Raw genomic sequence first — 20,099 nt, forward strand, 5'->3', positions numbered from 1 at the left:
AATAATCCACCAATAATCTACCCATTTATTCACCAATAATCCACAGATAATCGACCCATTTATTCACCAATAACCAATAAGAAACCCTGATGTCTGAAACCAAGAAGATCTGATGTCTGGAACCAGGAAGATCTGATGTCTGGAATCAGGAAGACCTGATGTCTGGAACCAGGAAGATCTGATGTCTGGAATCAGGAAGACCTGATGTCTGGAACCAGGAAGATCTGATGTCTGGAACTAGGAAGATCTGATGTCTGGAATCAGGAAGACCTGATGTCTGGAACCAGGAAGACCTGATGTCTGGAACCAGGAAGACCTGATGTCTGGAACCAGGAAGACCTGATGTCTGGAACCAGGAAGATCTGATGTCTGGAACCAGGAAGATCTGATGTCTGGAACCAGGAAGACCTGATGTCTGGAACCAGGAAGACCTGATGTCTGGAACCAGGAAGACCTGATGTCTGGAACCAGGAAGACCTGATGTCTGGAACCAGGAAGATCTGATGTCTGGAACCAGGAAGATCTGATGTCTGGAACCAGGAAGATCTGATGTCTGGAACCAGGAAGACCTGATGTCTGGAACCAGGAAGACCTGATGTCTGGAACCAGGAAGACCTGATGTCTGGAACCAGGAAGACCTGATGTCTGGAACCAGGAAGACCTGATGTCTGGAACCAGGAAGATCTGATGTCTGGAACCAGGAAGATCTGATGTCTGGAACCAGGAAGATCTGATGTCTGGAACCAGGAAGACCTGATGTCTGGAACCAGGAAGACCTGATGTCAGAGTCACCTGTACTGAAACAGGAATCTTCAGGATCAGAACCTCGACTCAAATGTTCAGCAGCAGATTTTGTCCTTCTCTGTTTCACTGTGTCTTCGTCATGATTTTTGGATCTGGAACCAGACTCGTCGTCTCAGGTGAGAATCAAACTTTGCTCTAAACCTTTTAATAACAATCAAAAGACAAAAAAGAAATATTGACACTCAAGAAGATTATCTATAAAACCATAAACACAAGAGCACAGACGGGAATTTAGCTGGATTTATCAGTGGATTATTGATGAATAAATGGGTGGATTATCAGTGGATTATTGGTGAATAAATGGGTGGATTATCAGTGGATTATTGGTGAATAAATGGGTGGATTATCAGTGGATTATTGGTGAATAAATGGGTCGATTATCAGTGGATTATTGGTGAATAAATGGGTAGATTATTTTTGGATAATTGGTGAATAAATGGGTGGATTATCGGTGGATTATTGGTGAATAAATGGGTGGATTATCTGAGGATTATTGGTGAATTAATGGGTATATTATCGGTAGATTATTGGTGAATAAATGGGTCGATTATCAGTGGATTATTGGTGAATAAATGGGTAGATTATCTGTAGATTATTGGTGAATAAATGGGTGGATTATCTGAGGATTATTGGTGAATTAATGGGTATATTATCGGTAGATTATTGGTGAATAAATGGGTAGATTATCAGTGGATTATTGGTGAATAAATGGGTAGATTATTGGTGAATAAATGGGTAGATTATCTGTGGATTATTGGTGAATAAATGGGTAAAATATCTGTGGATTACTGGTAGAAACCCGGTGCAGTTGACATAGAAAACTACCTTGAATAAAACAGGAAGTGACACTGGTTTTTTTTTCATGCGGATGGAAATGAAACTTCTATGCAGCCATGTTCTGGTCAGCAGCCACCTCAGCTCAGCGCAGCAGTTGCTCTCGTCCCACTTTTAGAGCAGCATCGTCTGGAGGTTGGCGACTACGTCCGAAGAGCCTCTGAATATTGACAGATGGGTTTTGGAGAGAAGCTGTGGTGCCCTCAGGCCCACGCAGCGCTGGTGAGGCTGCTGGACTCAGAGCTTCACCTCATGGAGGTCATGAAGAAGTGGATGAGCCAGCGAGCCAAGAGCGAGCGGGAGTTCTCAGTGCAGCTGCACAGCATGGCCACCATGGTGGAGAAACTGGACCGGTCCCAGCACGCAGCGGGAGTGGACTACATCAGTCAGCTGAACCAGGTGAGATCTGCTCCAGCTGCATCATCTTTCCTCTGTGTGTGTTTGTGTTTCGGCCACAAAAATATTTATTTTAGCACAATGTTTCCTTTCTGGCATAAATGCACCTTTTCTTCTTCTTCTCTTGAGAAACAACTTAAAAGCTCAAAAGAACATTTATGTCAAAGAGGAAACAAAGAAATAGAGAAGCTATTCAAAAACTACAAATGACACGTTAAAGTCAAGCAGAGTCAGAGTCTCCACCAGCAACAGTGCTTTGTCGGTGCTCTTTTGTCTCCTGGAGCAGTCCTGGGGTGTGATGGTCTCTCAGACGGACGCTCTCAGCCAAGCCATGAAGAAGAGCTCCGAAGATCTGCTGGATGGTCCCATCAGCAAACTGACGCTGCTCATCAGAGACAAGCAGCAGCTCCGAAAGACCTTCACAGAACAATGGAACCTGCTGAAGCAGGAGCTGAGCAAGGTACAGCTGTGCACAAACCTGTGTAGGACACAGGTGAACCACAGACAGCATGAGAATAACACACACACACACACACAGATTTGGACCTCTCCTGATCCAGCCATCTGGTCTCTCTTTCATAAATAACTAAATATATGTGTATTTTTTTTTACCTTAAATATTACGTGATTATATCAGGTTGCATTTTATACGTCTGGCAATTAGTTTTGTTCTGAGTGAATTTATTTTATGTATTTCAACTTGCTACATAAGAAAAACCCCTCTGATAATCTCCTCTTCCTCTTGTGTCTATTCTGTTAATGCATCAACTTCCTCCCCTCTAACCACACAGTACACGACACTGAACAGTTCCACGCGCGCGTGTGTGTGTGTGCGCGTGTGTGTGTGTGCGTGTGTGTGTGCGTGTGTGTGTGTGCGTGTGTGTGTGTGTGTGAGTGTGATACTTTAGGTCACCCAGACAGAGGTGGAGAGGCTGAAGAGCAGCTACTTGCAGGCTGTGAGAGATGTGGCTCAGGCAAAGAGGAAGTTCCAGGAAGCCAGCAAAGGTGACGGTTCTTCTACTTCTCTGCAGGGTTCTGACGGCCGGTGTGGTGCTGCTAGAACAAACCCTCCCTCTCACGTGTGTGCAGATAAAGAGCGAGACAGAGCTAAAGAGCGCAACGTAAAGGCCTTGGCCAAGCTGTACGAGCTGCACAACGAGTACGTGCTGTCGGTGCGAGCGGCCCGGGTCTACCACCAGCAGCACTACACGCGGATCCAGCCGGGCCTGCTCCAGGCTCTGCAGCATCTGCAGGAGGAGATGGTGCTCATGCTGTAAGATCAGCCCTCTTTCTGTTCGCTGGAATCAAACCCAGCCCAGATGTTAACCTCACGCAATCGCAAAGCAAATGTAAAAAAGCAAACACGTCTTCAGATAACCAAGTGTAGAGCTCTCACAGCTGCATTTTAATCGCTCTTCTCGTTTCATTTCTTCTCTTTCACCAAAAATGGTGACAAGCTGCAGCTGCCACCACTCAGTGTACAGGAGATGCTCTGTTTCCACGGTAGCATCATCCTGAAACAATCCCAGAGGCCACGCTGGCACACACACCTGGGACACACACCTGGGTCTCACACCTGGCACACACACCTGTTACACAAACCTGAGACACACACCTGTGACACACACCTGGAACACACACCTGTGACACACACCTGGAACACACACCTGTGACACACACCTGTGACACCAACCTGTTACACACACCTGGAACACACACCTGTGACACACACCTGGAACACACACCTGTGACACACACCTGACAACAACTGAAGAAACGAGCCAATTATCTGGTTAATTGGGGCGAACTTGAGTTTCCTGTGATGTGAACCCACCCGAGTGGCTCCCAAAGCTGCAGGACAGAAGAAAACACATCTAGTGAGCAATAAATGTCATCACGGACGAGCTGCGTGATTCCATTTTCCTGTTTGTGATCTCTGCCCCAGTAAGGAGGTCCTGCAGGAGTACTTTGACATCTCCAGCCTCTTGCACCACGATGTGGTGGAGATCCACAGGGAGATGTCTTCAGCTCTCACCGCCATCAACCCGGAGACCGAGTACGAGAGTTTCATCCAACAGAACAGGTGAGGAGCCGCTTCCCCTCAGGTGAGAGGCCACCACGAACAGCGGACCATTAAGGCGGGCTGGTGTGTGTGTGTGTGTGTGTGTGTGTGTGTGGAGGTCGGTTGGGGAGATCCCTGATGGCGCAGAGCTGGAGTGCAGCCTCCTGGATGATGCTGAGCAGCTCCAAGGCCAGATTGAACTGAATGACCTCACGCTGGAGATGATCCAGCACAGGTAAGAAACTGGGACGTGATCCCTGGATCCCTGGATCCCTGGATCCCCGGATCCCCGGATGACTCCACATCGCCTCCTTCATGGGATTACTGCCTGTTCAGCCTCAGCACCAGCGTCCTCTTCTGACAGTTATTCTCTCCTTGTCCCAGACTGACGGCTCTAGAGGAGGAGCTGATGGACCTGGCTCGGAAAATGGGCTCCCAGCAGACATCGCTGGAACATCTGGAGCTGCAGCTGGAGGCAGAGCAGGAGGGTATTAAGAAGGGCCAAAGGTTTGCAGAGCAGGCGCTCCGGGGTTATATTTAGAGCTTTTGAAATGAAATGATCCCAGCGGTAACACCAGTGACTAAACCGTCTCTGGCTCATTATCCGGACAGCAGCTAATAACCGGCGTGGTCACAGGAGATGTAGAAATTCTAAATGTGTGGTAGGCTGAGATATATGAGGTCCCCTGCCCTCATTTATCTCTGTTAATGAATCCGTCTGAAGGTGCCAGGGGCTCATCTCCCCGTGGGAGCGGCCCAGTCTGTAACAAGCTCCTGCGGGACTGAATGAGCACATTTTAATGTGGCTACTCTGACGGCGCTTTTAGCCATTAAAAGGTGAAGGAACCAGGTCCTCCAACTGGTTAATGCCCTGGTTAAGAGCCAGTATTTGGCTGCCATTAGGAAACAATCTAGTCAATAGGAAATGCTCACGAGTCCTTTCATCCTTTTCCTCTCATGTATTTTCCCCATTTCTGTTATTTTAATGTTTCTCTCCCTCCTCCGCTAACTCAACTTGCTGCCCCACTTTTGTCCAGGGTCTACCAGTTCAGCAAGAGACATGCACTGGAGGAGTGTCGCCAGCAGGTGGCACTGTCTCAAGGCGTTAGAGCCAGGCTGGAGGTTCAGAGGGTTCTTCTGAAGGAGAAACTGGACCAGCTGGGCCCCGAAGACCCCCCGTCTGCTCTGAACCAGGACCAAGACGCCACCACACCTCTGTTGGCAGCAGGCAGTGTAGGTGTGAGCGAAGGCGGGTAGGGGGGGGGGCGGGGGCAAATATTCATGAGTCTCTGGGAACTGAAGTTACAACAGTCCTTTTGTGCAGAGGTGATCTGGTGTGTGCAAGGCACATTTTCTTTGTGCCAGATCCTTATTTCTGTTCTCGTGTTCTGCTCTGCACCTCCTTTATCTCCTGATCAGATCCCAAACTCCTGCAAACCGCTGGTGGACGGGATCCTGGACAGCCTGAACGGCCTGTTCAAGCCCAAATGTGAGGTTGGTTCAACAGTTCAGTCACAACTCAACTCACACAAAATGCCGATAGTGTCATTTCAAATGTTTTATTATGTACATGGAACAATGGGCATTGTTGTCCAGGCTGCTGCCATGAGAGGAAGGGCGTTTTCTCACTCTGTCCTCACCTCTGCCCAGAGTTTGTGTGTTCCAGTGTGTGTTCTTTCTTCGGTGTAGCGTGACGCCATCGGCGGAGTTACAGCAGCAAATGTGTCTTCACCCAAACTAATTTGACTTCAAGCCTGCGCGAATGGCTGCCTCTATTCGATCCGCTCCAAAACTCCGGTTCCCTGGAGGAAGCGTGTGTTTTCTCCCCAGTAAACTAGACCCTCCTTTGAAGTTCATCCTCATATCCTCTTCAGAACCACCTTAAATCCGGACTCCGGTCCTCTCTGGCTGTTGGACCGTGAGCCCCCTTTAAAGACGGTGCTTTTTGTTTTGTGTTTGGCTCCGTGTCATCAGCCGCTCCTCAGCAGCGCCGCGGTGCAGGAGGTGACGCGTCCTCTGGAGCAGCAGAGCTGGTACCACGGAGCTATTCCCCGACTGGAGGTTCAGCAGCTGCTGACGAAGGACGGTGACTTCCTGGTGAGGAAGAGCCAAGAGAAGCCATGTTACGTCCTCTCGGTGCAGTGGTGCGGAGCCTGCAGACATTTCCTCATTCAGTACAAAGACGTAAGCAGGTTTAGCCCACAGCAGGTCAGCTCCCGCGGTTCCCAGAACTCACGCTAGCGTTTCCCACGTGTGCCAGTAGAACCTGTATCAGTTGGAAGGAGACAGCTTCCACACTATCCCACACCTGATCCACCACTACCAGACATCCCAGCAGCACGTCACAAAGAGGTCTGAGATAGTTCTGAGGAGACCTGTTCTAAAGGTACCCGAGACCGGCCTCCGTCAGACCGGCAAATATCTCAAAGACCCAGAAACAAGTGCAGCTGAGATCCTTCTTTTTAATTCTCCCTCCGTCTTTTAGGACAAATGGGTCCTGGAACACGACGACATCGTCTTGGGAAGTGTCATTGGACAAGTGAGTGTTCTGTGGGTCACCAACGTTCTTCCTGGTTAAAGGTTAAACATCTTTAAAGGTCGGAAACTCCGACGCACAAGTAAAGGAAAGTAAAGGAGGAGGATTCAGGGATTAAAGCTCCCAAACACTTATGACAGCGAAGCACTTGTGAAGACTCTAAATTTCAGGCTAGTTTCTACGATTGTCACACTTCAGAAGTCTAAGCTGAAGTGTTGCAACACTTCAAATCGAGACGGGCGCCGCCGCTTCTCTTAAGGTCAATCTAGACTTCGAGAGGCCAACTTGCCTCCTCCTTGAAACAAGGATATATTCTGATGGCCGTGTGAAGGGTGGATATTAAAAACACCAGATTGTATGAAGGATCTTCCACCTGAACCCACCGTGGGCTGTTACCATGGTGACGCTGTGGCTGACCGTGTTCATACTGCACAGGGTAACTTTGGGGAGGTGTACAGTGGTCGATTACTCCCTGGTAACACTCCTGTGGCTGTCAAAGCCTGCAAAGACCACCTGGCACCCGAGCAGAAGAGCAAGTTCCTGATTGAAGCCAGGTCAGCGCACACACACACACACACACACACACACGCACACACACACACACACACACGCCCTGCTCTGTACTGTCATCCCACCCTGTCCAGGATCTTGAAACAGTACGACCACCCCAACATCGTGAAGCTGATTGGAGTGTGCACGCAGAAACAGCCCATCTACATCGTCATGGAGCTCATTCAGGGTAACGTCAGACCGCCCTGTAATGCAGAACCTTGCTGCTTCTGGGTCCACATCTTCTGTTTCTTCCTTTTACTTTCAGGTGGAGATTTTCTCTCCTTCCTGCGTCTCAAAGGTCACAATCTGAAGCCCAAGAATTTGGTCGAAATGGCCCAAAATGTTGCATCTGGCATGGAATACCTGGAGACCAAGAAGTGCATCCATCGGTCGGTCAATGCGCCTCCTCTTCCTCCTCTTCCTCCTCCTCTTCCTCCTCCTCCTCCTGTTCCTCCTCCTCCTCCTCTTCCTCCTCCTCCCCCTCCTCCTCCTTCCTCCTCCTCCTCCTCTTCCTCTTCCTCTTCCTCCTCCTCCTCCTCCTCCTCCTCCTCCTCCTCCTCCTCCTCCTCCTTCCTCCTCCTGTTCCTCCTTCTCCTCCTCCTGTTCCTCCTCCTCCCCCTCCTCCTCCTTCCTCCTCCTCTTCCTCCTCCTCCTCCTCCTGTTCCTCCTTCTCCTCCTCCTCCTCCTCCTCCTCCTCCTCCTCCTTCCTCCTCCTGTTCCTCCTCCTCCTCCTCTTCCTCCTCCTCCTCCTCCTCCTCCTCCTCCGGTTCCTCCTCCCCCTCCTCCTCCTTCCTCCTCCTCCTCCTCCTCCTCTTCCTCTTCCTCTTCCTCCTCCTCCTCTTCCTCCTCCTCCTCCTCTTCCTCCTCCTCCTCCTCCTTCCTCCTCCTGTTCCTCCTTCTCCTCCTCCTGTTCCTCCTCCTCCCCCTCCTCCTCCTTCCTCCTCCTCCTCCTCCTGCTCCTGCTCTTCCTCCTTCTCCTCCTCCTCCTCCTCCTCCTCCTCCTCCTCCTCCTCACAGTTTTCCCCATAATAACGACAGTAATGGTGGTGTTAGTGATGATTTAAATCCGTATTTTTCAGGGAAGCTCGAACAGTTTGCAACTATTTGCTGTTGTGTTTTGTGTGCTTGTCGTTGAGCTTTATATCAAATCGTTGGTCAATTGTGTCCTGGGTCAGAACAACCAGCTCATTACCGGTACAGTTTCCCAGCTGGGAGCAGATCAGAGCTGGTTGCTGGAAGCTGTTCAGTCTGTAGCGTTGTATCTCACAGCGCCTGACTGAGACATAACAAGACCACTGCCGTCGCACAGCTTTTACTGATGCCTGTTTTTTGGGGATTTTTGTTTGGGCTGTTTCCATTTTTACTCATATAATGACATTTTCCTCCCTTTTCCCATCGGTTGTCCACCTTAATTTCATTCTTCTTCCTGTTGTGCTACTCTGTTGTTTCCTCAAAGGGATCTGGCAGCCAGAAACTGTTTGGTTGCAGAGAACAACTCAGTGAAGATCAGTGATTTTGGGATGTCCCGTCAGCATGACGATGGTGTGTACATGGCAGAGGGGGGTCTAAGGCAGATCCCTGTTAAATGGACGGCCCCCGAGGCCCTGAACTACGGTAGGCAACATTTCCTCTGGCTGACGTTTGTACCCGACCTGTGCCTTTGCCAATGCTGCCCCCTGCTGGTGTCTTCAGGTCGCTACACCACCGAGAGCGACGTGTGGAGCTTTGGTATTTTGTTGTGGGAGACTTTTTCCCTGGGAATGACACCTTACACGAGCATGAGCAACCAGGAGACGAGAACCGAGGTGGAGAAAGGTACAAATAAACAAACAAACCCAAAAAACACGTGCGAAACCTGCCTGATCTGCATGCTGAGGCCGTTGCCTGAACTCTGCTGAGTGTGTGGATGTGCCAGAAGTCCCTGACTGCCTGTTTTGATTGACTGCGGTGCGTTTCAGGATACCGCATGCCTGCTCCACGCTTCTGCCCTTTGGAGATTGCGAGGCTCATGAACAACTGCTGGCAGTACCATCCCAAAAACAGACCAACCTTCAAGAAACTTCGGGCAGAGCTCAGCGCCATACACAAGAAAATGCCGTAGATGGCAGTTTTTGTTTTAAAGTGTGTGTGTGTGTGTGTGTGTGTGTGTGTGTGTGTGTGTGTGTTGGGGGGGGGGGGGGGCTGCAGATGAACACGTGTCATTTGCTCAAAAAGCTGTTTTCTTTTTTTTAGCTGATGAGCACGATGAAACACGTGCGCATTTAATTAAAAAACACAGGTGAAGGATGGCGACATTTTGTACGTCAGAATTATTTCAGTTTGAGCTGAGAGCTCAGCTAATGATGTTTTTAATAAATAATTTATACGATAGTCAGGGGGAATCTGGTATGACTGATTACTTCTGATGTCGACTCATTTGTGGAGCCTCCAGACTGAAGTCTCTGGTGCAAATTGGGCTGATTTAAGCCCTGAAAGACCCTAAATCCTTAAAACCTTGCAAGTACATCTTTCTCAATTAAAAGCTGCTTCAGTTTCTCTCAGCTCCAGTATCTAAGTAGCTATTCTGAACTTTTGTGTGGTCTGGCACAGACAAACCCAAAACAACCAGCACTTCCTGCTTCCTGCTTCTCAAAGTCACAAAGCTTCACATGTGCTTGTCTAATCAACATCTGGAATTTGGCTGCGAGCCCTATAATTATATAATGATGATGACACTATGAAGACGTTTGCATCTGTGGCCCCGAGATTAGAACTCAGCTGCCAGTCCCGATGTTTGAGAAATGAAGCGAATAAGCAGCATTTCAACACACAACGAAAACAATTAGACGTATTCGCCACAGCAGAGGATTTGGGGGGGGGGGGGGGGGGGACGGACTCTGGGCGCCATTTTCTTCTTTAAATCCACATTTGCAGCGAATGTATGTGCGATCATCATGTCAGTGATTCAGATACATTCAAATAAAAGCCTGTGCTCGCGGTCAAGGCTGCTCCAACAACAACAGATAAATAACAATAAAGTTGGAGCTGGTCCATGAGACGCGCGGTTTGGTCGGGACGTGGACGGCGACATTCCTTAGTGACACTGGAATGTCTTATCACGAGGACAGTGTGGGTGTGCGGAGTCACACGGAGGTGAATGATGCACATCTCCAAGCAAACACTCCAGTAGACACTTACGCTCGTAATTTAACTGTGATTTAAGGATTATTTTGTCCCTTAAGCCTTATTTAATAGGGATTAGAACGATTAGAGCAGATAATCCTGTATTTCAGTGATAAGGTATTCTTCCCTGCTATTAGAGATGATGCTCGTGCCGATTTGAGATTAATCCTCTGAAGAACGCTAATCCTCTGAGGGTTGAAACACTGGCGCTGAACACGGGCAGTTGCCTCTTAAACCATCTCCTGTTGGAGAGCCGGAGAAACAATTAAGCAGAGTTTGGGCGCAAATTGTTCGCAGATTATTTCCTCTCGTGCTCATTTGGATTCTTGTTCAGTTTGATTTATGTGCAACATCTGGTTGTTTTTAGGTGTTGAGTCTGGAATGAGCGCTCCATCTTTAACGCTCCATCTTTGGGGGGGGGGGGGGCGACATGAAGTTTCTATGTTCGAGCTACGTGCAGTGAAGCTCCCTATTTAGCCGAAGGACGGTGTGAACATAAATATATATAAATATCTATATATTAACCTTTACCTGCACCTACTGTAGCTTCAAACCTTTTGTTTATTCTTCCTCACCCTGTCGTCACTGTCGCTCAGGACGCTTCTTGGCCCTCGCCATTATTTTATAGGAAACACCTGCCAAATGGAGGGGGTGTGTCACATGACAACTTCATGAAATGGCTGCTCAACTGGATCCACTCCTGTGAACCAACCCACCGGGCTGGTTCAGCATGTTTTGTCCTGCTGGGGGGGTTGGAACGTTCTTACACATGTTCATGAACTTGAACTCTGGGTGGTCTTTCCAGACGTTTCTGTATTTAACGAATCTACCAAAGAACACTTAGTAAAAGAGGAATTTAAAATAAAATCAAAATAAATCAAAATTCCTCAGATTGCCATGGTTACGCTGCGACGTGAACACCTGTTTACCAAGCTGACACCAATGTACGACCTCTGCTTTATCTGAGCACCTTGATTATTTGAAAATGGTAACTGCAGGTTAAGTTAAAACACACACACACACACACGCACACGCACGCACACACACACACACACACACACACACACACACACACACACACACACACTCATTTGGAAAGTTATGTTTACCAAGAGAAAAAATATAATGAAACCCATTAGACACGCCTCAAACCACTGCCATTTATCATTCGATGTCACTTCAATAAGTGATTTAAAAAACAATCTTGGACAGTGAATCACTTCAGAACTTGCTTCCCAGAGTGATTCTGCAGCCGTGCAGCCGGCTGCAGAATCACTCTGTGAGCACCCGAAATGACTGTAAGACCCAGAATCAGAAGCATCTGTGAAAGAGCTAACAAACATGATAAAACAGTCAAAGACGCGCATGTTAACAACCCTTTAAACTAAAGTACCAGGTGAGGGGAGGCGTCAGGGCCTCGTGCTTGTAGCATGTCACATTGCAGGTCATGTGAGAAGGTTCTGCCAAAATAACACATCTGTATCGCTGATGAATTATCAGATGATCGAGCCACTGTCGTGGCGTGCACATGCAGTTTGCACGGTTCCAGCAACAGGCGACCATCTGACGCTCCTGCGCTCTATCTGCAGCATCTGACAACGTGCATTGTTCTGGAAAAATACAGTACATAGCAACAGCCTTAGTCACCCAGCTCAAATAGTTCCGCTCGCTATCCGCCCCCTCAAAAAGCTGCTCCTGTATTGACACAGGGATTGAGAAGGTAAACGCTTAATAACCATTATCGTCGCCATTCACATCGTAAAAACGACTTTTTCAGAGAAACATGCAACTGCTGACCAACATTAAAGGAATCTGTGAAAATGATGAATCTGTCAGGAGGATGTGGCACAGCTCCAAGGTTAACAACCCTTATGGGGACATGGGTGCAGGTCGGAGGACAGCGAGAGAGGTCGCCGTGGCGCCTGCAATTACCCAGAAGATCTGACAGTTGAAAGCGCCCGTAAACAAAAGCCTGTTGACTGAGTTCTTCATTAGTCAGATTTTTATGTGAGTGACGGAGACACTAAATGTCCTCTGTGAGGGACTTAAGATGTCAACCCTCCGGGTCACCGTAGCGAAATGCTCCCGTCCAGACATTTACACCCAGAAATGTGTCTTCAGAGGGAGGCTAGGGGGAGCCACTCGGAGGTTCTCCCACACTTACAGGAGGACGGACGGCCATCTGAGGACGTTTGAGAGTGAAGGAAGAGGCACAAACAGCTTTGACAAGAGGTGAAGGACACCAGCCGTCAGCCACCTTCTTCAGTGTCCAGGTGACTCCGCCCCCTTTCCAAGCTGCCCTGGACCAGTGTCCAGGTGACTCCGCCCCCTTTCCAAGCTGCCCTGGACGGGCATCAGAGTCAGGAGGAGCAGCCGTGTGTGTGGTTCAGAGACACTGACCTGGGGCCTCTTTTAGGACCTGTTGAACAGCAGAAAGAGACGGGGTCGAGTGCAGAGCAGCAACAGAGAGCTGATGAATTCTTTTTCATATTGATATCTGACGTCCTGTGCTTTACTGTCAGTCATGATCACAATAAAAAACCCAAAATGTTAATTGTGTTTAACGTGAATCATCCACAGGGGCCTTTTCATGAAGCTGACGGGGATTTACAATCGTCCCAATGTTAAAAACCTGATTTAAAGCTGTGGAATTTTCTCATTGTCATATTAAATGTTAAATATCTGACGCAGTGGTTGGTCTCCCAGCAAAAGGGTTCCCGGTTTGAATCCCCCCTGGAGGTTCTCTCCAAGGATTCCTTCCACAGTCCAAAGACAAGGATTTGGATGGACATCTAATTTTTGGAAGTTCTACAACATAATTGGAGTGTTCTTGAAAGAAGCAGAAATAAATAACCGTGCTGCACTGATCTGTGTCGCTCCTGCAGGTAGATTGGCAGAAGCTGCTAATATCTCCAGCGGTATCAGTGACTGAGCCCCCCTCCCGGTGATGGACGCCATCTCTGGAATACCTTCCTTAGATAAGATCTGCAGTCTCCATTCTGTCCCAGTGTCACATGCGCGCTCACATGCTCGCCCTTTCTGGCACATCATTGTCAGCTCTGCAGAGATAGCCTTGCCTGACAGCCTTTTTTACTTCCTCTAACGGCATTTTTTTAAACTACAGATATAATTAAATAACTCTTAAAACTTTAACGTTTGATTTTGAGATCAATAAATCAAAAGTAAAGGACCAGAGGAGGATGAAGCGCCGTCATAGATCGCAGGCCTAGTTGCCCAGAGTCGTGCAACTTAAAGACCTGACATCAGGTCTTTTGACACCTCGCTGGCAGAAACCAACAAACAGCAATTTCAAATGCTCTTTTTTAAATAGCGGCGGAGGATAAAGTTAGTTTGGACAGTAAAAGAAAAGTAAAAACTGGTAAAATAACTTTGTCTTTTGGCCTTTTTTCTCTTTCATCATGGTCACTCAAATCTGCCAGACCATATATGACTGCAGACAAAATGACTTAAGTTCAATCTGTCTTTGTTTTGGTCAAACGTAGATTTTTATTTGGTTCTTAAGTGTTTATTCAGTTCTGTCAACTCAGTTATGGAAATGCTATTAACATTATTTATTTGTTCCATCTTATTATTAGTATTGATGTTGTTGGTATTGTTATTGTGGTCGTTTCTGTGATGATCAGCATCATAAGATAAGGTGACATCATCAAATTAAGACTTTTCTGTGTGTTTAATTTTTGGTTTGTCAGTAATGGACATGGCCAATCCGGACCATGTGGAGCCATGCTGGGCCATGCCGAGCCATGTGGAGCCATGCTGGGCCATGCCGAGCCACGCCGGACCATGTGGAGCCATGCTGGGCCATGCCGAGCCATGTGGAGCCATGCTGGGCCATGCCGAGCCATGTGGAGCCATGCTGGGCCATGCCGAGCCACGCCGGAGCCATGCTGGGCCATGCCGAGCCATGCTGGGCCATGCCGAGCCATGTGGAGCCATGCTGGGCCATGCCGAGCCATGCCGAGCTATGCCGGACCATGTGGAGCCATGCTTGGCCATGCCGAGCCATGTGGAGCCATGCCGGGCCATGCTGGGCCCCACACAATGTCCCGGCTCCAGGAGGCAGCCAGGTCAACAATCCGCTGCTCTTCAACTCCTCAATAAAATAACTGGCACAGTCATTCAGCCTAACGTGGTGTAAAGAAATTATTATTATTATTATAATAATTATTATAATTATTATTTCACGCTGCTCCGTGCAGCTCTGCAGCCGTGGGTTTCATCTTTGTACCTTTCAAAACCAGAAAAACCTTGTTGCGCTTTAAATGGACTGAATGCACCTACATCAAATCACAGAGAAAGAGAATTCTGTGTTGAATATTCCGGGGAAAGAGCTCTGTGCTATGCAGATCTACGAGATGTCGCAGAGGCGGTTTCAAGTTCATCCTCAAGTTGAAGAGTTACGACTCTTCTTTTGAGCCTTTAGGCGGATTCACGCCGTCCAGGATGAACCTGAAGGCAGCTCCGCCTCCCAAGGCCGAAAATATTCAGACACTGTCTTCGATGAGAGCAAGGTTGTTACGTAACGTAGCAAATGTAAGGAGCGATACGATATAATCTGGAATGTTCTGTCACAGATGCATCATGAGTCCTTAAACCGGATTCCCTCCTGTCATGCAAGAAAAACAAACAAGCGCCGTGGCTGGATGTGTAAGAGAGGCCAGACGAGTGTATAAACCCAAAGTTGTTGTTTTAACCACCCCTAAAATCCACCTCCTGCACAGCCAAAGGCCATAAACCACATCACATTAGTCCATTGAAGGCGCCACGCCTTGAATCTGTGCGGAGTCCTGGGAAAGGTGCCGCTCCGTTGACAGGTGTGCACCAGTTTCACTCTGAGCAGGAGCAACAACGACGCTCCAAAGTTGTGGTTTTTTAATTGGAAAAGCACTTTCAACCATTTCAAGATGACACTGATTTTGTTGTTCTCCCCTGTGGTGCTGCAGGTGAGGAGGTGTGGTTAGTCCGCCAGCAGGGACACGTGTGAGCGGATGGTGGACACACCCACACGTCACCTGAACACCTATATCTGCGGATGTTCTTGGGCTGCTGGCCAGAGCGAGGACCTGATCAGGGAGCGAGCAGGCAGCACCGAGGAAGCATCATGGGGAATTTTTTCGGCCGCCAGCGGAACGCTTATGTGCGGGTCAGCCTCCCGGCCGTCTGCTTTGTCTGGCAGATTGCGATGATCATTCTGTTTGGAGTTTTCATCCGGTATAACGAAGAGTCAGACGCACACTGGGTGGAGCACAAGAAGACAAACAACATAACCAGCGACATTGAGAACGACTTCTACTACCGATACCCCAGTAAGTGTGACCCCAGAGGTCAGAGCGGATCTTTTGAAGAGATTTCGACTTTGAATTTGCTGCAAGAGGAGAGCATATTTTTATAGGGTAATAGAGGAGGAGTTGGGTCTGAGCAGCTCTTTGTGTCTCTCTGTTCAGGCTTCCAGGACGTCCATGTGATGATCTTTGTTGGATTCGGGTTCCTCATGACCTTCCTGAAACGTTACAGCTTCGGCGGCGTGGGATTCAACTTCCTGATCGCTGCTTTCGGCATCCAGTGGGCTCTGCTCATGCAAGGCTGGTTCCACTTCCTGGACCACAGCACTGGAAAAATCTATATTGGTGTTGAAAAGTAAGACATCTGTCTTTCGTTTTTACCCACACAGTGGTAGAAGGGTTGTTGGCGGATGATGGAAATGTTGGGTCACTTCCAAACACCTGCTCCAATCGGGGGTTAGAGATTCAGCCTTCGGGAAAAACAACAAGCCGGTTTGATTCTCTACAATGAGGGAGGCCTTTAGGGGACGGCTGAGACATCCTTGAGATGATAAGAACTTAGCATGAACCGTTTTAGAGGTGCACGGTGGCACATGTTTACGAATGTTTTAACGCCATGGCGACACCGAGGCGTGTCAGCCATGCTGCGTTCAAGACGTCTGAGTCTTCGTCCCACCTCATCGTCCTCACTCTCATCAACACAGGCTGGAGTGCGTAGCTCCGTCCAGCCCTCATCAAAGTTCTGTCTTTGTTCTCTTCGCCCCTTCAGCCTCATCAACGCGGACTTCTGCGTCGCCGGCTCCCTGATCGCCTACGGCGCCCTCCTTGGGAAAGTCAGCCCGGTCCAGCTGTTGGTTCTGACCTTGTTCGGTGTCACGCTCTTCGCGGTGGAGGAATACATCATCCTGCACCTGCTCCACGTGAGCGGCGCCACGCTCACCTTTCCCATAACAGAGGAGAACGTTCTCTCTAACACGATGTTCTGAACTGTTCCTGACAGTGCCGAGACGCCGGCGGGTCCATGGTCATCCACGCCTTTGGCGGTTACTATGGGCTGGGCATCTCCTGGGTCCTTTACCGACCGAACTTACACCAAAGCAAGCGGCTGCATGGATCCGTCTACCACTCTGACGTCTTCGCCATGATCGGTGAGCACCTCGCACGTCCCCGGGCGCCATGTCTATTCTGCCGCCTCACACGTTGTTTACTTCCAACAGGGACTCTGTTCCTCTGGATGTTCTGGCCCAGTTTCAACTCCGCCATCACGGACCACGGAGACGGACAGCACAGAGCGGCCATCAACACGTACCTGGGTCTGGCCTCCTGCGTCCTCACCACCGTGGCGCTGTCCAGCATGCACGACAAGCGAGGAAGGCTGGACATGGTGACCCTCTGCCTGATGAAGGCCACGTCAGGACTTCTTGGTATTTCAGATCGCTAACGAGCGGGTTTCCCCAACAGGTGCACATCCAGAACGCCACTCTTGCTGGAGGCGTCGCCATGGGAACAGCAGCTGAGTTCATGATCTCCCCGTATGGTGCCCTGATAGTGGGTTTCTGCTGCGGCATCATCTCCACCTTTGGTTACCTCTATGTCACGGTGAGCTGGCGGGTTTGATAAAAATCTATCATTCATAGGGGAAAATAAACAGCAGAGAAAAGACAAAAGAAGAAAACTGTCAAGACTGTTTACATCTGGGAAAGGAACGAAACTAAAGCTCACTGGAGCTCACGCACAAATGGGCAACACCCTCACACAGAAACAACCGGAGGTTTCAGACAGGCGACGTTTTAATGATACCCTGACGTCACTGCCTCCATTATACAGTCAACAATCACACAGACAACCTGCGGTTTTCCCTTAGAAAACAGAATTGGTGATTGTCCAGGCGCACGCACACTCACACACACACACACACACACACCCACCCAAAACAACACCCAAAACAACACCCAAAACAACACAACAGAGACAGAAACTGGCTTCTCAGATCTCTGGTCTGATCATATCTCACTGATCTTCAGCCATTTTTGGAGAAATACCTGAAGCTCCAGGACACGTGTGGCGTCCACAACCTGCACGCCGTGCCCGGGATGCTGGGCGGCTTCGTAGGCGCCATCGTTGCTGCAGCTGCCACAGAATCTGTCTACAGTAAAGAGGGGTGAGCAGCACGATCAGCTTTGACCCTCCGAACTGAAAACTTCCCTTTCTCTGAGTTATTTCCTTCCCCCTCTCTTTAGGTTGATCAACACGTTTAACTTTGAGGGCAAGTACGCAGACAGGTCGGTGGGAACTCAGGGAGGCTACCAGGCGGCCGGCACCTGCGTGGCCGTTGCTTTTGGACTGGTTGGAGGGGCGATTGTTGGTGAGCTTTGAAACTGGACCAGTTGTAGTTTTGAAAAAATAAAAAGAAGAACAAAATTGAAAGAAAACATGTTCCTTAAATCTGACACGTTTAAATACCCCTGACTCAACTTGTTTGGATTTTTATTTAATCATAACAGAGCTGAACCCTAATTCTACTGATAGTTCTGATAATAATGCTCTTCTGCGCCCTGACAGGATTCATCCTGAAATTCCCGATCTGGGGCGATCCTGCTGATGACAACTGCTTTGATGACGAAGCCTACTGGGAGGTAAAGGCGCTTTCCTTCCACCAGATGGTGCTCTTGTCTTCCTGCTGTAAACTGGGCTCTTCTGTTGGTTCCAGGTTCCCGAGGATGAGGAAACCATCCCCCCCGTGTTGGAATACAACAACCACATGATCCACAAGCACCAGGACATGTAAGCTGACCCCTGACACGCGGTTCCGTTCACTCCCGCCTCTCACGAGTGTCACTGAAGGCAACTCTCTTTTTATTCTACAGAGCTGAGACCAACTTCTCAGTGGAACAAAGTTAGAGCCCCGACTCAGCTGTCAAACATGTTATTGATGAAGGATCAGCCATCAGAAACGGACCTGGAGCAGTACCAGACTTGTCATCCTGTGAGGGATTATGAGTTTAAGATGTCGGTGCTGTAGGTGTCAGTTCTTCCTAATTTAAATGAATTTTACTTTTTGTTTCTCTTCAACATCAACACATTCGCCCTTAAATGTTTTTACAGTACATCCTCTCAAGTCCAGATCCACATATGTCCATTATCTTTGCAGCAGTTTTGTGATACGTTGCTTTCGGTTTGCCAATTATTAGTTTTCTAATCAAAGTTTATCACGCAATAGCTGCGCATTCAAGGCGGATTTTTTGGATAGTTTCACCGACTATGATACAGATTCCTGTGATGTTGCTGAATGTTGCAGAACCAGTTTATGTGATTGTATAATAGGAAATTCTTGTTGTTCATGTATTAAAGTTTCACACGTGTACATGTAGAAATCACATTCGATACGAATTTAAAAGAATTAAAGTTATTTTCATGTGTATATATATATCTATATATGTATATACAATTGTCACAGTTATTTTAAAACATCATTTTACGTCATTACAATAACGAACCACTTATTTTGGCATTATGTTTCGACGATGCCCCTAAATTGAACTGCAAAATTAATCTAAAAGAAAAAACGTATCTAAAAGGGACATTTATGTTTTATGTACACACAAACGACATCAGGCATTGAACCTGTTGGAGTTATGACACATTCTATATGAACGGCTGTGTGAAACAGTAAATAAGCCAAACATGTCAGTCATTCCGGTGGCGTGAGTGGCAGCAGCACCAGAAGATCCAGTGATCACCTGCAGAAGAAACCCGAGTGATCGGACGAGCCTCGATGACATCACGCATTCTGAGGATTCTCTCTGTGCACGCTGAACATTCTAATCCCGCCGGCGCTAGTCCCCACAGTCTCTTTGACCTAACGTGGTCCTTGGGGGCTGACTTGTTGCCCCGGTCTCCCTGCTGCCTTTTGTTCTGATGGTAATGAGGTCTGGACACAGCAGTAGACACGGTTCCCTGACCAGGCGCCCTGACATTAATGAACTCCAAACACACGAGGTGGACACACGCTTTGTGTTCTGCCGGGTCCTTCCGTGACAGGAAGCTGTTGAAGAGTGAGTGAAGAGCTCTTTAAAAAGGTCAAAGAGGGTTAAATATGTTAACTGGAGAACAAACTGTTTAAGTTGCCCTGGATGTTCTGTTGCTGCACGTAAGTGTTGCAGCTGTTGTTGCACCATGTTTATCAGAGCTGCTGCCTTCACTAGAACATCCTCATAAGGTTGTTGATGATAGTTACCATCATTTTTACTAACATTTGGGAGTTGACGTATTTACCTGTAATGTGCCAGTACTGATATTGAAACATGACTGCATTCAAGTTTGATCCTTTAATATCACGATTTAACTGAAATCAGCAAAAATTAGAACAGAAAGAAATCTGTTCTCAACACAGAGCAGCTTTTTTTCCCCCAGTTTGGGCACTTTTAGAAGTGCCCTGCAGGCCAGGGGG

At 48.2% G+C, this 20,099-nt stretch overlaps 2 protein-coding genes across 4 annotated transcripts; both read left to right on the top strand.

Moving 5' to 3' along the window:
- Nucleotides 1–736: 736 nt before the first annotated feature.
- On the top strand, nucleotides 737–9,554 carry fes (FES proto-oncogene, tyrosine kinase). 3 transcript variants are annotated; one of them, XM_029846244.1, is made up of 18 exons: nucleotides 737–920; nucleotides 1,757–2,037; nucleotides 2,321–2,494; nucleotides 2,943–3,039; nucleotides 3,124–3,307; nucleotides 3,980–4,117; nucleotides 4,215–4,331; nucleotides 4,481–4,603; nucleotides 5,134–5,329; nucleotides 5,516–5,590; nucleotides 6,071–6,280; nucleotides 6,360–6,482; nucleotides 6,582–6,635; nucleotides 7,068–7,371; nucleotides 7,450–7,573; nucleotides 8,641–8,798; nucleotides 8,877–8,999; nucleotides 9,143–9,554. In XM_029846244.1, exons 2-18 carry the CDS (start codon nucleotides 1,813–1,815, stop codon nucleotides 9,283–9,285), a joined length of 2,568 nt encoding a protein of 855 aa, XP_029702104.1. In that variant the 5' UTR covers nucleotides 737–920; nucleotides 1,757–1,812; the 3' UTR covers nucleotides 9,286–9,554. The 3 variants fall into 3 exon arrangements, with proteins under 3 accessions (XP_029702104.1, XP_011608634.2, XP_003970111.1); XM_003970062.3 differs by lacking the exon at nucleotides 737–920 and having other exon boundaries at nucleotides 1,813–2,037; nucleotides 7,068–7,186; nucleotides 7,277–7,371; XM_011610332.2 differs by lacking the exon at nucleotides 737–920 and having other exon boundaries at nucleotides 1,546–2,037.
- Nucleotides 9,555–15,451: 5,897 nt separating this feature from the next.
- Nucleotides 15,452–18,596, top strand: rhcga (Rh family, C glycoprotein a). The gene is given in 11 exon segments (NM_001032762.1): nucleotides 15,452–15,673; nucleotides 15,812–16,004; nucleotides 16,419–16,569; nucleotides 16,650–16,797; nucleotides 16,867–17,033; nucleotides 17,111–17,248; nucleotides 17,674–17,810; nucleotides 17,890–18,014; nucleotides 18,212–18,285; nucleotides 18,360–18,433; nucleotides 18,517–18,596. Coding segments are annotated over 11 exon segments (1,446 nt in total). The 5' UTR covers nucleotides 15,452–15,468; the 3' UTR covers nucleotides 18,551–18,596.
- Nucleotides 18,597–20,099: the final 1,503 nt, after the last annotated feature.

Source organism: Takifugu rubripes, chromosome 13 (assembly GCF_901000725.2).
Source record: "Takifugu rubripes chromosome 13, fTakRub1.2, whole genome shotgun sequence".
NCBI lineage: Eukaryota > Metazoa > Chordata > Actinopteri > Tetraodontiformes > Tetraodontidae > Takifugu > Takifugu rubripes.